The sequence below is a fragment of the Elephas maximus genome, chromosome 23 (assembly GCF_024166365.1).
Source record: "Elephas maximus indicus isolate mEleMax1 chromosome 23, mEleMax1 primary haplotype, whole genome shotgun sequence".
Taxonomy (NCBI): Eukaryota; Metazoa; Chordata; class Mammalia; order Proboscidea; family Elephantidae; genus Elephas; species Elephas maximus.
Window position 1 is genome coordinate 56,972,426 of NC_064841.1, and position 14,564 is coordinate 56,986,989.

The 14,564-nt window shown below is 38.5% G+C and overlaps 1 protein-coding gene across 1 annotated transcript in view; it reads left to right on the forward strand.

Annotated features, from left to right (window-relative positions):
* The window catches only part of ATP8A2 (ATPase phospholipid transporting 8A2), a 705,555-nt gene that overhangs the window by 269,882 nt on the left and 421,109 nt on the right, over positions 1-14,564 (forward strand). Inside the window, exons 15-16 of the mRNA XM_049867411.1 lie at positions 171-215; positions 2,085-2,160. Coding sequence (XP_049723368.1) covers positions 171-215; positions 2,085-2,160 — 121 coding nt within the window. The remainder of the gene's footprint in view (positions 1-170; positions 216-2,084; positions 2,161-14,564) is intronic.

The following is a 14,564-nucleotide window of genomic DNA, read 5'->3' on the forward strand; positions in this document are numbered from 1 at the left end:
TTTTTTTTTAATGCTTAGCACCTATGTTTGTTTGTCAACCACTTCCTCCCCCCAAGAAGTATTTTCATAAACACCACTACGCCAATTTTTTTTTTAACACGTGTTGCTGTAAAAATTAGCATAGTACACTTACAATTTTGTGGCCACTGTGTTTTCCTTCTCTCTGGCAGTCATTTCCCAGAACTGGTGAGAGAGCCATCTTCAGAGGATTTCTGGTGAGTAGATTCTACACTTACTGACACTTCAGTGGAAAAGGCTTTGGGATGTTTTCATATTGACATTTCTCATCTGAACTAAAAGTTGGATATATGTTGAGAGAGAACCCGAATAATATTTAAACACTTAGTGGGCCTCTAGTGGGCCCTTTCTTTCTATAAATTTTCTTTTATTGATTCTTGGAAATGTCCGTGTGTCATTTCAGTGTTAATTTTTCTCCTTTCCAACTTCCGTGTTCACTCTGGATTTCTTATTAGTCAGATATTTGGGTGATTTTCCAATGTTGTCACCTTTCTCACCCATTTCCATATTTTTTTTTCTGGTATTTCCTTAACATGATCTTTTACTCTTTTGTAGTGAAGTTTTAATTTAATTTGATTTTCAGTCTCAAAGGCATTCTCATAGCCTCGCAGTTGCATTGCTCTGTTTCCTTTTCCCTTTCCCTCCATGGTGTTTTTGGTTTCTTACTATTATTACAGAGGCTTTCTTCAAAGGCCCGGTGCCCATGGGCTGTCTGCGTCTACTTTAAGATTTACATACTAAGAAAGCTGACTGGTGGGTCTGTGTGTATGTATGAGGGGTGGTGTGGTTGATGTTGGTTGGCTTCACCAGGGCCTCCTATTTTATTTGGGCATCCCTGGATGTTAGGGTCTGTGGGTCTTTCTTGTAGGCTGGCCAGTTTTCTTCTCATGCCTACTGCCGAGGGTTATTAATCCACTTGCAACAGTTATGGGAGCTGAGTGGAGGTAGAGGGTTAGTGGTCATACCTTCTAGTGTGCATAGGGTTTTATTTCAAACTCCTGTTTTGGGAAAATGCTGTAGCCTCACCCACATGTGTGCCTGGTGTTCCAGGGTCACTGGGCCCAGGGTTCCTCTGACCCCTCTTAAGGGCAAACCTTCCATTTCTTTCTGAGTATGGAAGGTTCAGTTGCCTGGCTGCATGGGGTGAGGGGAGGTTTTTGAAGGATGAATCTTCCTCACAAGGATTGGGAATTAGTCCTATGCTCACAGGATATGGTGCTGCCATTTCCAAAGCCTTCCCAGAGTTCTGCTGGGGCCACCAGTTGGCATTTTAGATGCTCCCCTTTGAAAGCTGCTGGTTTCTTTTTTCTTTGCTATGCTAAACTCTGATGTCTTCTCAGAGTTGAGACTGACATCCACTCTGTTGTTATCTCCTCCTCTGTTGTTTTTGTCCACAGAGTGGAGATAAATGTGTATACTAAACCTCTCACATTGTCTTCAGTATGATAGCACAGCCTTCATATTACGTTTCCTTTGTGACCATCAGCCTTCTTCCCTCTCCTACATTTGAGCTCTGGCTGTAAATGATTGTATATATACAATGCAACAGTTATTCTTGTTTTACTTGCTTTGTGCAGGCACTTTTGGAAGTTCTCCCTCATCAAAGTTACCCAGGGACCGACTAAAATGGCAGAGCCAAGCTGTTGATCTTTGGCTTCTGTTTTCCCTCCTTGTAACTATGTTGTTATTTTTAATAACTTATAAAATACCTTAGTTATAATAAGATCAAATTTTGCTGCCTTGAAGTTTGAAATAATGTAAGTACTACAATGATTGCAATGTTTAATATCATTCTATAGGGTTTTTGGAGTCCTGGTGGCACAGTTGTTATGAGCTTGGCTGCTAACCAAAAGGTCAGCCATCTGAATCCACCAGCTACTCCCTGGAAACCCTGTGAGGCAGTTCTACTCCGTCCTCCAGGGTCACTATGAGTCAAAATTGACTTAATGGCAGTGGGCTATAGGCTTTTTTAAGTGTGAATCTTCCTGAAGATGGGTTCTTCCTAGGTGTGAGTTATATTAACAGGACATTTTAAATTGAATATGTATTTCTGTTCTCTTCTCCAGTCGGCTGCCTCCTCCCACTAGTGACTCGTGTGACTTTAATGATCCCAGGCTATTGAAGAACATTGAGGATCACCACGTAAGTCCAGCATTTTGTTCTAAGGCATCAGATAGCTTAGTGTGTACGTTTTGTTTATTTATTTACGTATGCAGGTAATGGCTTAAAAGTTGCAATTTGGGAGCCTGGGGAAGAGATACAGGTTCAATTGTGCGGCGTCCACACGATACATTTGCTTAAGATCACTTCCCTGAAGTGTGTATCGTGGGGACACTGTGCCTAAGTTAGTATAAAGCTGAATTAAAGTAGGTATTGAAGTTAGTAGCTGTTGTAGTTATGAATCCAGTTGACTTAGGTTCTGAGCTTCATTTCTACATTTATCAGCTAGTTAATGCTCGGCCACGTGACTTAATGTTTCTGTGCAACCCCCTCATTGCTGAGGAAGCACACCAGGGTCAAAGTGATTCTCACCACAGAATTGTGTAAGAGTTCAGTTGCTTTTCAAGCTTTCTGAGGTACTATTTCTTTATAGTTACAAATCCAAGTGGACATGTGTTTTGTAAAGAAATTGCTATATTCTTTGACTAGGATACTTGCCTTGGTTTCCTAGTATTGCCATGACAAAATACCACGAGTAGGTGGCTTCAAAGAACAAAAATGTACCTTCTCACAGTTCATGAGGCTAAGTTTAAATTCAGGGCCTTGGCTCTAGGGGAAGCTCCTTTGTCTCTTTCAGCTTCTAGTAGCTACTGGCAATCCTTGGCATTCTTGGGTTTATAGATTCATCTGTTGTGAGCCAAATTTTCCTATATTTCAGTGGTAAAGCCAATGAGAATAGGGGCAGATTAAGGCCTTGTAGAATAGATGTGGAGCCTTGGTAGTTCAGTGGTTAAAAGCTGAGCTGCTAACCAAAACGTTGGCAGGTTGAATCCACCAACCACTCCTTGGAAACACTATGGGGCAGTTCTGTTCTGTCCTATAGGATCAGTATGATTCAGAATCAACTTGACAGCAATGGGTTTTGGCTTTTAGAATGGATACCATGACTTGAGGAGATTATCATGAGCATGGGTGAAGAAAATGACTCTTTAGGATATTTAGTAATCTAGATACTCACAGATCATTTAAGGTGTAACAAGGTCATTGGTTGGGAAATTTATCTTCTATTTTTTATTAAAAGCCTACTTGCCTATGTTTTAACATTTTTCAACTTTCCTGGGCCCTTTAAGTCTTCCAGGTATTCTTCATCTTGACTACTGCATTAATTAAACCCTTTGACATGTGACATCTACTATAAATAATGAAAAATGTAAATTTCAGTATTTTTCTTTCAGAAGATGTATGATTGGATTAAATGTACACAACCAAAAAATTTTTTTTTCTAAGATTAAGGAAAATACTTTAATCATCTTCCAGTTTTACAGGCCAGTTTCTAAGACTTAGAACAAGGTTATTTCCAAGCCCATCATTTTACAGTAGTTGAAATTTTACAATTGTTCCTGAAGCCAAAGTAGTTAGACTTATAGTTGTGCACATTTCAACAGAGATGCTTCTTAGAAGGTTTTATTTTGTTCGCTAGAGAATTAATTTGTTGTAATTTTCTATTTCCTGGAGGAGGTCTGAGGCTTGTGTTTGGGTCACCTTGATTGGTCAGATTTCATAGAGCCTTGAATGTCTCCAGGCAAGAAGGCCTGATTCCTAGTTTTTTCATTACATCTGAAGATATTGGACCTTACTCCCTTCTTTCCATCCTTTTTTCTGTTATCTTCATTTATGCAACATGAATTTTATATAATATGGATCTTCTTTTAACAAAGGTTTTAAACAGTTCAAATACAGGGCCTCTTATGATCACTTGGTCATTGTGCCATAAAATGTTTGGGGGTGGGGAGGGCAGAAGCATTTTAGTCTTTTAGGTTACAGATGCCCTACATTCTTATCTAAATTGTCTTGGGATCTTTGACTAAAATTAAAGCATTGGAACCAAGAAAACCCTTACTTATCTCCTAAGGGAGTATTTCCATCTGCTACAGAATTTTCTTTTGTCCTGGGTCATCATTTCTGATTTTCTGGGTCCTTCAGGACTGTTTTGAACTTATAGGCTGACAGCCAAGGTGAAATTTGGCTTTTAGTCAGAGATTCAAGCTATGTAAAATTTCAAGGAACAATTTATGTTAATATATTCTTGACAGTGTTGCTAACCAGTGATTTCCTGCTTGTGAGATGAATTTCCAAAGGCATGCCAAGGAAGAAGACACAGCTTTTCTTTTTGATCATTATGTCTAGGACTCTTGAGTTTGAATCTTCAAGAATAAATCATTTATATATATTATTTGTATACTACATAGCTGGAATTTGACATGTAAAACAATTTTTGACATGTACATTTTTCTGCTTTTTTGAACTTCATCAAATACATTGAAAATATTCATTTCTAGATATGTAGCAATTTGTATAGAATAAAAAATGATAATTTATAAGAAGATATAGCCATTCATATATATACATTAAAAAAAAAAAAACTGCTGCTGAGTTGTTTCCAACTCATGGTGACCCCATGTGTGTCCAAATAGAACCATGCAAAGAAGCTTGCAGAAGGAGGAGCCCAGAATGGCAGCTTAGTCAAACACACCATAACATCCCCCTACAAAAAAGACTTGAGAAACCAAGTGACACAGATACACATGACAATCCTAAGCATCAAATGGAAGGCTGAAGAATTAAACAAAGCACTGACTGGAAGGAGAGAATGAGCTAGAACAGTAGATGAGAAAATTTACAGATCATCGGTACTAGGCCAGCTGACCTGGTACAGTGTGGCCATCCTGAGGCAAGAAAGGAGCATTCCTGGATGAGAAGCACAGGAAGGCAATGCCACAGAATTCACAACAGGAGACAGAGATACTGTGTAAACAAACCTGGAATAAAACAATGTGAATAGGACTTAGTCTGGATCTAAAACAGGAAAGTACAGAAAGGTGAGTAAGAGCTTCAGTGATCCTGGTGACCACAGAGCAGGAAGGGGGCCAGGAACAAGGGACAGGACTACTCACCAGTGGATGTACCTGGACCATTTGGACAGGAAATGCTCACTGAATAGTAAAACCTAGACTAACAACTAGAGTTTCCCTACCCAGTAAGCCTCCATGAAGCTCCCAACACCTCGCATTTAATCAGGCCAACCCCAATCACCTGATGTGGGCTGCCAGGAACACCCCTGCACCCACCCTTAGCAAAAATCAGGTGAGCTCACCATGCCTCCCTCCCAGTGACTGGTGGTGCACTCCCACGCCACCCCCTGGTGACCAGCAATGTGCTTCCATGCCTCTTGCCTGGCAACCAGTGGTGCATTCCCATGCTTCCCACCTGGCAACCGGCAGCGTGCTCCTACACCACACGCCTGGCTCATCCCGACAGGTGCCACTCATGCCCCTGCCCAACAATGAACAAACAATCACTATGCCATCACCCAATGACCAACCAGATGCAACATCACCCATGTATTGAGACCCTCAATCTTCCTCACCTAATAGGACGCCAACTTGTGCATGCACAGAAGGCCTTTTCCTCTACTTTTGTGTACCATTGCTTCCTAGTGGCTACAAAGATGCCCTGCCCTGCTCTCCAGGTGACGTACTAACTGCTAGCACCAACCTGGGAAGACCACACAGTCCCATAAGAGCTGTGGGGTGGGGGGACCCTGACCGCTCAACACTTGCTGCCGTACATCCAGGAAAAGATCTGCTCTACACTTCAACTCAACCAGTAAGGGAAGACATATGAGCCTAGTGACAGAGGACTCACATGTAGGTGTGACCCACCATAGCCACTAACTAAAACCAAACCAAACCTGTTGCCATTGAGTCGATTCCAATTCATAGTGACCCTATAGGACAGAGCAGAACTTCCCTATAGGGTTTCTAAGGAGCAGAAGGTATATTTGAACTGCTAACCAAAATCCTGAGATTTTAACCATTATGCCACCAGGGCCTCTTATACCCACTAGTGAGAGGAAATCACATCCAGCTAACCGACACCACCAAAGTCATACATAGACTAGTACCACAAAATAACAACAATTAAAATAATACAAAGGAAGAAAGAAAAAAAAAAAAGAAAGCTCCTGATATATCAAAACAAAACAAAATTTAGGATAAAGCAAATAAACATACAATCAACAGAGAAATATATAAATAAATAAAATAGCACCTTAATGCTTCAGAGACGGCAAAAAAACAAAAAACCAATCAAATGAGGAAACAGTATAAGATGGCTCAAGCAAATGAGCAAAATAAAGGGATGGAAAACCCTCCTGAGGAAGAACTGATAATAAAGCTACCTGATAAGGAAGTAAAAAGGGCTCCTCAAAGATATCAAAGAGAAGATTTGAGGAAAACAATATGAGAACAAAATGACAAACTCAATAGACAAATAGAAACCACAAAAAAAAAAAAAATCCTAGAAATTCAGAAGCTTCACAACAAAATATCAGAAGTAGACAACTCAGTGGAAGGACACAGAAGAAGAATTGAATCAATGGAAGAAAGAATGAAATGAGGGAAAAGAAACTTCATACTAATTTATTTAAGGAACAATCAGAAAAAAGATTGAAGGAAAATGAAGAAACCCTAGGGGTTATATGGGATACCATCAAGAGGAATAATATATGTGTATCAAGAGTTCCAGAGAGGAAAGAGAGAAAAAAGAGTACAGAGAGAATTTTTGAATATATAATGGCAGAAAACTTCCCAAATATCATGAAAAGCAGGAAGATTTTCATCCAAGAAGCTCAACGAACCCCATACAGGATAGACCTCAAAAGAAATTTACCAAGACATATCATAATCAAACTTTCCAAAACCAAAGACAAAGAATTTTGAGAGAAGCTTGTAAGAAGCATAACATCACTTACAAAGGGGCCTCAGTGAGACTAAGCTGTGATTTCTCACCAAAAACCATGTGGGCAAGAAGGCAATGGGATGACATTTACAAAATCCTGAAAGAAAAAAAATTGCAAACCAAGAATCGTATATAAAAAAAGTGTCTTTCAAAGACAAGGGCAACACAGCTCATTATTGTAATTTCTGTCAATTAGTTGTATACTTGTAAAAAAGTTGAATTGGCAAAAGTTGTGTGATAGATACATTTACAACAATGAGAAGAAGAAAAAAAGGGTACCTGCTGAGGCTGCTGTTATAGAACTAAACAACTCACTGGATTTGGTTTCTTGGTTTGGTGGTTTAGGGCCATGGTTTCATGGGGTATCCCGGTTAATTGGCCTAATAACATGTTTAGTGCTTTTGTTTTATCTCCTAGTACGTTGTGAGTGCCTGGGGTCTTAAACACTTGCAAGTAGCCATCCAAAGCACAACAATTGGTCTCTATTCACCTGGAGCAACAGAAGAAAGAGAGTTAGGAATAGAAGGAGGATATGGAATGCATGGCTAATTGCTTCCATGAAAAACTGCTTCCTTTGCTATGAGACCAGAAGAACTGGATGGTGTCTGGCTACCATTATTGAACAGTTTGATCAAAATTCTATAGAAGAGTCCTGATCAAAAGGGAGAAAATGCATAACAGAATTTCACATTCTCATAGACTCCAGACTTCCTGGAGCCATGGAGGGTAGATGAACCCCTGAAACTGTTGCCCTGAGATAATCTTTAAACCTTAAACCAAAATTATCCCCTGAATTCTTCCTAAAACCAAACAGTAGTTTAAGTTAATAAAAAATGTCTGCCTTGAGCATTATGCTCTTTTGAGAACTATCTGAATGGGTTCACACTGACAACAGCAATTAATTAGATAGAAACCTTAGAGGGCAGTGAGTTTACGTTAATGAGGGAGGAAAAACTCAGAAAAGGAGAGTGAGAATTGTTGCACAACTCGAAGAATGTAATCAAAGTTACTAAATTGTTACTTGTAGATACTGTTGAATTGGTGTATGTTTTGCTGTGCATATTCTCAACAACAACAAAATGAATAAAATTTAGGAAAAAAATGAACGTATTTACTAGGACATTCTCAGATAAGCAGAAATTAAGGGAGTTTGTAACCACCAGGCCAGCCTTACAAAGAATATTAAAGGGAGTTCTTTTGTTGAACAGAGAACCAAGGCCATCAGACAACAGCCTTAGATAAAGACACACAACAGCATCACCCAGATACCAAGTCAGGTAAAGACTTCACAAAAGTAAAACAAATCTGCAAAACTGATTACAATGTACTAGAGATGTTAAGCTGTAAATGATGACAACTTCAAAACAAAAGGGGGAATAAATGGTGTAGTTATAGAACTTCCATATGGAGAGAAAGTTAAGAAAATTTCAAGATATAGCAGGCTGTTTTAAACATAGAAGGATAAAAGTAAACTTCAGTGAACCACAAAGAGAATTAATAAATCTACTCAGCAAAATGAAGAAAATCAAAAGGACTCAGTAAACATAGAAACAACAATAGTAAATGATAGGAGAATAAAATCCATATACAAAAAGACATCAACACAGGAAATTAAGAGGAAAAAAGAAACTGTTAACACCACACACAAAAAAAGTATAACAAAATGTGGAGTGAATCACACTGAATGTAAATGGGTTAAATGTACCAGTCAAGAGACAGAGAGTGGCAGAATGGATTAAAAAAAAAAAATGACCCATCAATATGTTGCCTAAAAGAGACACACCTTAGACACAAAGACATAAATAGGTTAAAAATCAAAGGATGGAAAAATATTTACCAAGAAAACAGTAACCAAAAAGAGCAGGAGTGACAGTATTAATTTCTGACAAGATAAACTTTAAGCCAAAATCCATTGTAAGAGACAAAGAAGGACATTGTATAATGATTAAAGGGTCAAATCACCAAGAAAATGTAACAATAATAAATATTTATGCACCTAATGGCAGAGCTCCAAAATATATAAACAAACTCTAACAGAATTGAGAAGAGAAATAGACAGCTCTACAATAATAGTAGGAGACTTTAATGTACCACTTTTGCTGATAGACAGAACAACTGGAAAGAAAATCAACAAAGAGACAGAAGATCTAAATAATGCTGCTAATCAGCTTGGCCTAACAGACATATACAGAATACACCACCCAACAGCAGCACAACACACATTATGCTCCAACGCACATGGAATATTCTCTAGAATAGATCATATTTTAGGCCACAAAACGTTTTAACTTCAGTAAATTTAAAAACATTGAAATTATACAAAGCATCTTATTTGATCATAATGTGATAAAGTTAGGAATCAATAACAGGAAGAATAAGGAAAATTAATTAAATACATGGAAACTAAATAACACGTTACTAAAAAAAATTATTGGGTCAGAGAAGAAATCAAATGTGAAATTAAAAAATACTTAGAATTAAATAGGAATGAAAACACAACATACCAATACCTTTGGGATACAGCAAAAGCAATGCTCAGAAGGAAATTTATACCAATGAATGCGTACACTAAAAAAAGATCCAAAACCAATAAATTAACCTGACAGGTCACACAAATAGAAAAGGAAGAGCAAAAGAAGACCAAAGCTACCAGAAGAAAGGAAATAATAAAGATCAGAGCCGAAATAAATGAAATAGAGAATAGAAAAATGATAGAAAGAATCAACAAGATTGGAAGTTGGTTCTTTGCGAGGATCGATAAAATTGACAAATCACTGGCCAAATTGACAAAGGAAAAGAATGAGGAGATGCAAGTAACCAAAATAAGAAATGAAATGGGTGACATTACCACAGATCTACTGAGATAGAGAGGATTGTAACAGAATATTATGAAAAATTGTACTCCAACAAATTTAAAAACCTGGAAGAAATGGACAAATTTCTAGAAATACACCACCTACCTAAACTAAATCTGCTGCAAAAGACCTCTTTAAAGCATTGAAAAGCAAAGATGCCACCTTGAAGACTAAGGAATGCCTGACCCAAGCCATGTGTTTTCAATTGCCTCCTACGCCTGTGAAAGCTGGACGATGAATAAGGAAGACTGAAGAAGAATTGATACCTTTGAATTGTGGTATTAGGGAAGAATATTGAATATACCATGGACTGCCAAGAGAATGAATAAATCTGTCATGGAAGAAGTACAGCAAGAGCACTCCTTAGAAGCAAGGATGGCGAAACTGCATCTTACATACTTAGGACATGTTATCAGGAGGAATCAGTTCTTGGAGAAGGACGTCATGCTTGGTAAAGTAGGGGGTTAGCGAAAAAGAGGAAGACCCTCGATGTATTGACATAGTGGCTGCAACAATGGGCTGAAGCATAACAATTGTGAAGATGGCACAGGACTGAGCGGTGTTTTGTTCAGTTGTGTATGGCGTCACTAGGAGTTGGAACTGACTTGATGGCACCTAGCAACACCACCTAAACTAACACAAATAGGGGTAGAAAATCCAAACAGACCCATAACGAAAGAAGAAATTGATGATGTCATAACAATACCCTCTCACCGCCCCCCCCCAAAAAAACCTGGCCCAGATGGCTTCACTTTGGAATCCCATGAAACATTCAGAGAAGAGTTGACACCAGTTCTATTCAAACTCCCCCAGAACATAGAAGAGGAAGAAACACTCCCTAAGTCATTCTATGAAGCCAGCATAACCTTGATACCAAAGCCAGGTAAAGATATCACGAAAGAAGAAAATTACAAATCGGTATCTCTCATTTGCATAGACACACAAATTCTCAACAAAATTCTAGCCAACAGAATTCAACACAATATCAGAAAAAAATAATACATCAGAATCAGGTGGGTTTCATTAGAAAATCAATCAATGTAATTCACCACATAAATGATAAAAAAGGAAAAGAATTACATGATTGTCTCAGTTGACGCAGAAAAGGCATTTGCTTGAACTTGCGTATGAGCAATTGATCGTCTGTTCTACAGTCAGCCCCTGGCTTTCTTCTGACTGATGATATCGAACTTTTCCATCATCTCTTTCCACAGATGTAGTCTATTTGATTCCTGTGTGTTCCATCTGGTGAGGTCCATGTGTACAGTCGCCGTTTATGTTGTTGAAAGAAGGTATTTGCAATGAAGAAGTCGTTGATCTTGCCTCTTAAAGTGTTGAAAAGCAAAGCTGTCACCTTGAAGACTAAGGTGTGCCTGACCCAAGCCATGGTATCTTCAATGGCATCATACGCATGTGAAAGCTGGACAATGAATAAGGAAAACCAAAGAAGAACTGACACCTTTGAATTGTGGTGTTGGCAAAGAATATTGAATATACTATGGACTGCCAAAAGAATGAACAAATCTGTCTTGGAAGATGTGCAACCAGAATGCTCCTTAGAAGCAAGGATGGCAAGACTGTGTCTTACATACTTTGGACATGTTGTCAGGAGGGATCAGTCCCTGGAGAAGGACATCATGCTTGGCTAAGTACACGGTCAGCGGAAAAGAGGAAGATCCTCAACGAGGTGGATTGACACAATGGCTGCAACAATGAGCTCAAGGATAACAATGATTGTAAGGATGGCATAGGACTGGGCAGTGTTTTGTTCTGTTGTGCGTAGGGTCGCTATGAGTCGGAACCCACTCGACGGCACCTAACAACAACAACAATGTACACAACCAACTGCCAACATTATTCTTAATGGAGAAAGACATGAAGTCCAAATTCAGGGTGCCAGACACAGGGGAAGTCTCTCTCCCTCTTTGTTGGCTCTGGGGGAAGGTCCTTGTCATCAGTCTTCCCCAGTCTAGGAGCTTCTCAGTGCAGGGACCCCGTGTCCAAAGGATATGTTCTGCTCCTGGTGCTACTTTCTTGGTGATAGGAGGTCCCCTGTCTCTCTGCTTGCTTCTCTCTTTTATGTCTCTAAAGAGATTGACTCAAAATAGAACCTAATCTTGTAGATTGAGTCCTGCCTCATTAACATAACTGTCTCTAATCCTGCCTGAATGACATCATAGAGGTAGGATTTACAACACATGGAAAATCACATCAGATGACAAAATGCTGGCCAGTCACACAATACTGGGAATCATGGCCTAGCCAACTTGACATACATTTTGGGGGATACAATTCAACCCTTCACAGCAAGAAAGGGAAATAAAGTATATACAAATTGGTAAGGAAGAAGTAAAACTATCCATGTTTGCAGATGATATGATCCTTTACATAGGAAACCCCAGAGATTCTGCAAGAAAGCTACTGGATCTAATAGAAGACTTCAACAAAGTGGCAGGGTACAAGATCAACACACAAAATCAGCTGGGCTCCTTACACCCACAAGGAGAACTCTGAAAAGGAAATCAAGAAAACAATAGCTTCCAAAGGGATAAAATACTTGAGAATAAACCTAACCAGAAAAGATACATACAAGGAAAACTACAAAGTACTACTGCAAGAAACTAAAAGAAACCTACATAAATGGAAGAATATTCCATGTTCATGGACTGGAAGATTTAACATTGTGAAAATTTCAATAGTACTTGAAGTGTTCCATAGATATGATGAAATCCAAATCCAACAACATTCCTTACTTAAATGGAAAAACTAACTTTATATGGAAAGAAAAGAGGGCTCTAACAGCCAAAGCAATATTGAAGAAGAACAAAGTAGGAGGCCTCATACTTCCTGATCTTAAAACATATTGTATAGCCACAGTAATCAAAACAGCCTAGTACTGGTACAATGACAGACACATAGACCAATGGAATAGAATTGAGAACCCTGAAGTAAAATCATCCACCTATGGGCAACTGATTTTCAACAAGGGGTCAAAATCCATTCAGTGGGGAGGAAACATTAATAAATGGTACTGCCAAAACTGGATATCCATTTGCAGAAAAATGAAACAGGATCCATACCTCACACCATACACAAAAACTAAGTCAAAATGGGATCACAGACTTAAGTGTTAAAGCTAAAACTATAAAGTTCCTGGACAATAACATAGGGATAAAACTATGGAACCTAATTTTTTTTTTTGTGGAAATAGACTATCAAACACTACTACAAATGCATAGAAAATGAAAGACAAGTTAGACAACTAGGGCCTCGTAAAAATTAAATACAACCAGCCCTCCATATCTGCAGGTTCTGCATCCACGGATTCAACAAACTGCAGGTCGAAAATATTTGCGGGAGGGGGAACAAAAAGGTCTTTTTTTCCTTGGCATTATTCCCTAAACAATATACTATTTATATAGCATTTACATTGTATTGGGTATTGTAAGTATTCTGGAGATGATTTAAAGTATATGGAAGGATGTGTATAGTTATATGCAAATACTGTCATTTTATATAAGAGACTTGAGCATCCACAGATTTTGATATTTGGGGGGGGGTCCTGGAACCAATCCCTTGTGGATACTGAGGGATTACTGTACTTATGCTCATCAAAAGACTTTACCAAAAGAGTAAAAAGGGAACTTATAGACTGGGAAAAAATCTTTGGGAACAACATATCAGATAAGATTCTAGTCTCCAAAATATATAGAAAACTTCAACTTCTCAACACCAAAAAGACAAATAACCCAATCAAAAATGGGCAAAGGACATGAACAGATACTTCACCAGGAAGGACATTCAGGTCGCTGACAAACACACGAAAAGATGCTCATGATTATTAGCCGTTAGAGAGATGCATATTGAAACTACAATGAGATACCACCTTACCCCTGCAAAAATGTCACTGATCAAAAAAGCAAAAAACAAATGCTGGTGAGATTGTGGGGAGATTGGAACTCTTCTACACTGCTGGTGGGATTGTAAAATGGTACAACCACTATGGAAAACAGTATTGTGCTTCTTCAAAAAGCCGGAAATAGAAATACCTTATGATACAGCAATCCAACTCCTAGGTATATACCCTACAGATCTAATAGCAGGGACACAAATAGACATTTGCACACCCATGTTCATTGCAGCATTAGTCCCAATAGCAAAACAATGGAAACAGCTTAAGTGCATATTAATAGGTGTGGTACACACATACAATGGAATGCTATGCAGCTATAAGCAATAATGATGACTTCTTGAAACATAATTTGGATAAATCTGGAGGACATTGTGCTAAGTGAAATAAGTCAATCATAAAAGGACAAATATTTCATGTTCTCACTTTTATAAAAAGACAAGAACAGGTACACACACTGAAAGCAACGTTCTTTGAGGTTACCAGGGATGGGTGGGGGAGGGATGGGGAATCACTTTCTAGATAGTAGGCACTTGTTATTTTTGATGATGGGAAAGGCAATACCCAATATAGGTGAAGTCTGCACAACCTGACCAAGTACACAAGAATAAGGGACAATTTTGGTAAATGCTATGACATACACAATTTTGCAACAACAGTAATAATGACCAAAAATATGTGTATGGATACATAGGTAGATATTTTTGCATATATGTGTACAGGAAAGCACATGTGAGTATATGAGGTATGTATCGTAGGTATGTGTACATACTTGCTCATGTGTACATACTTGCTCTTGTGCTACATATATATTCATATAT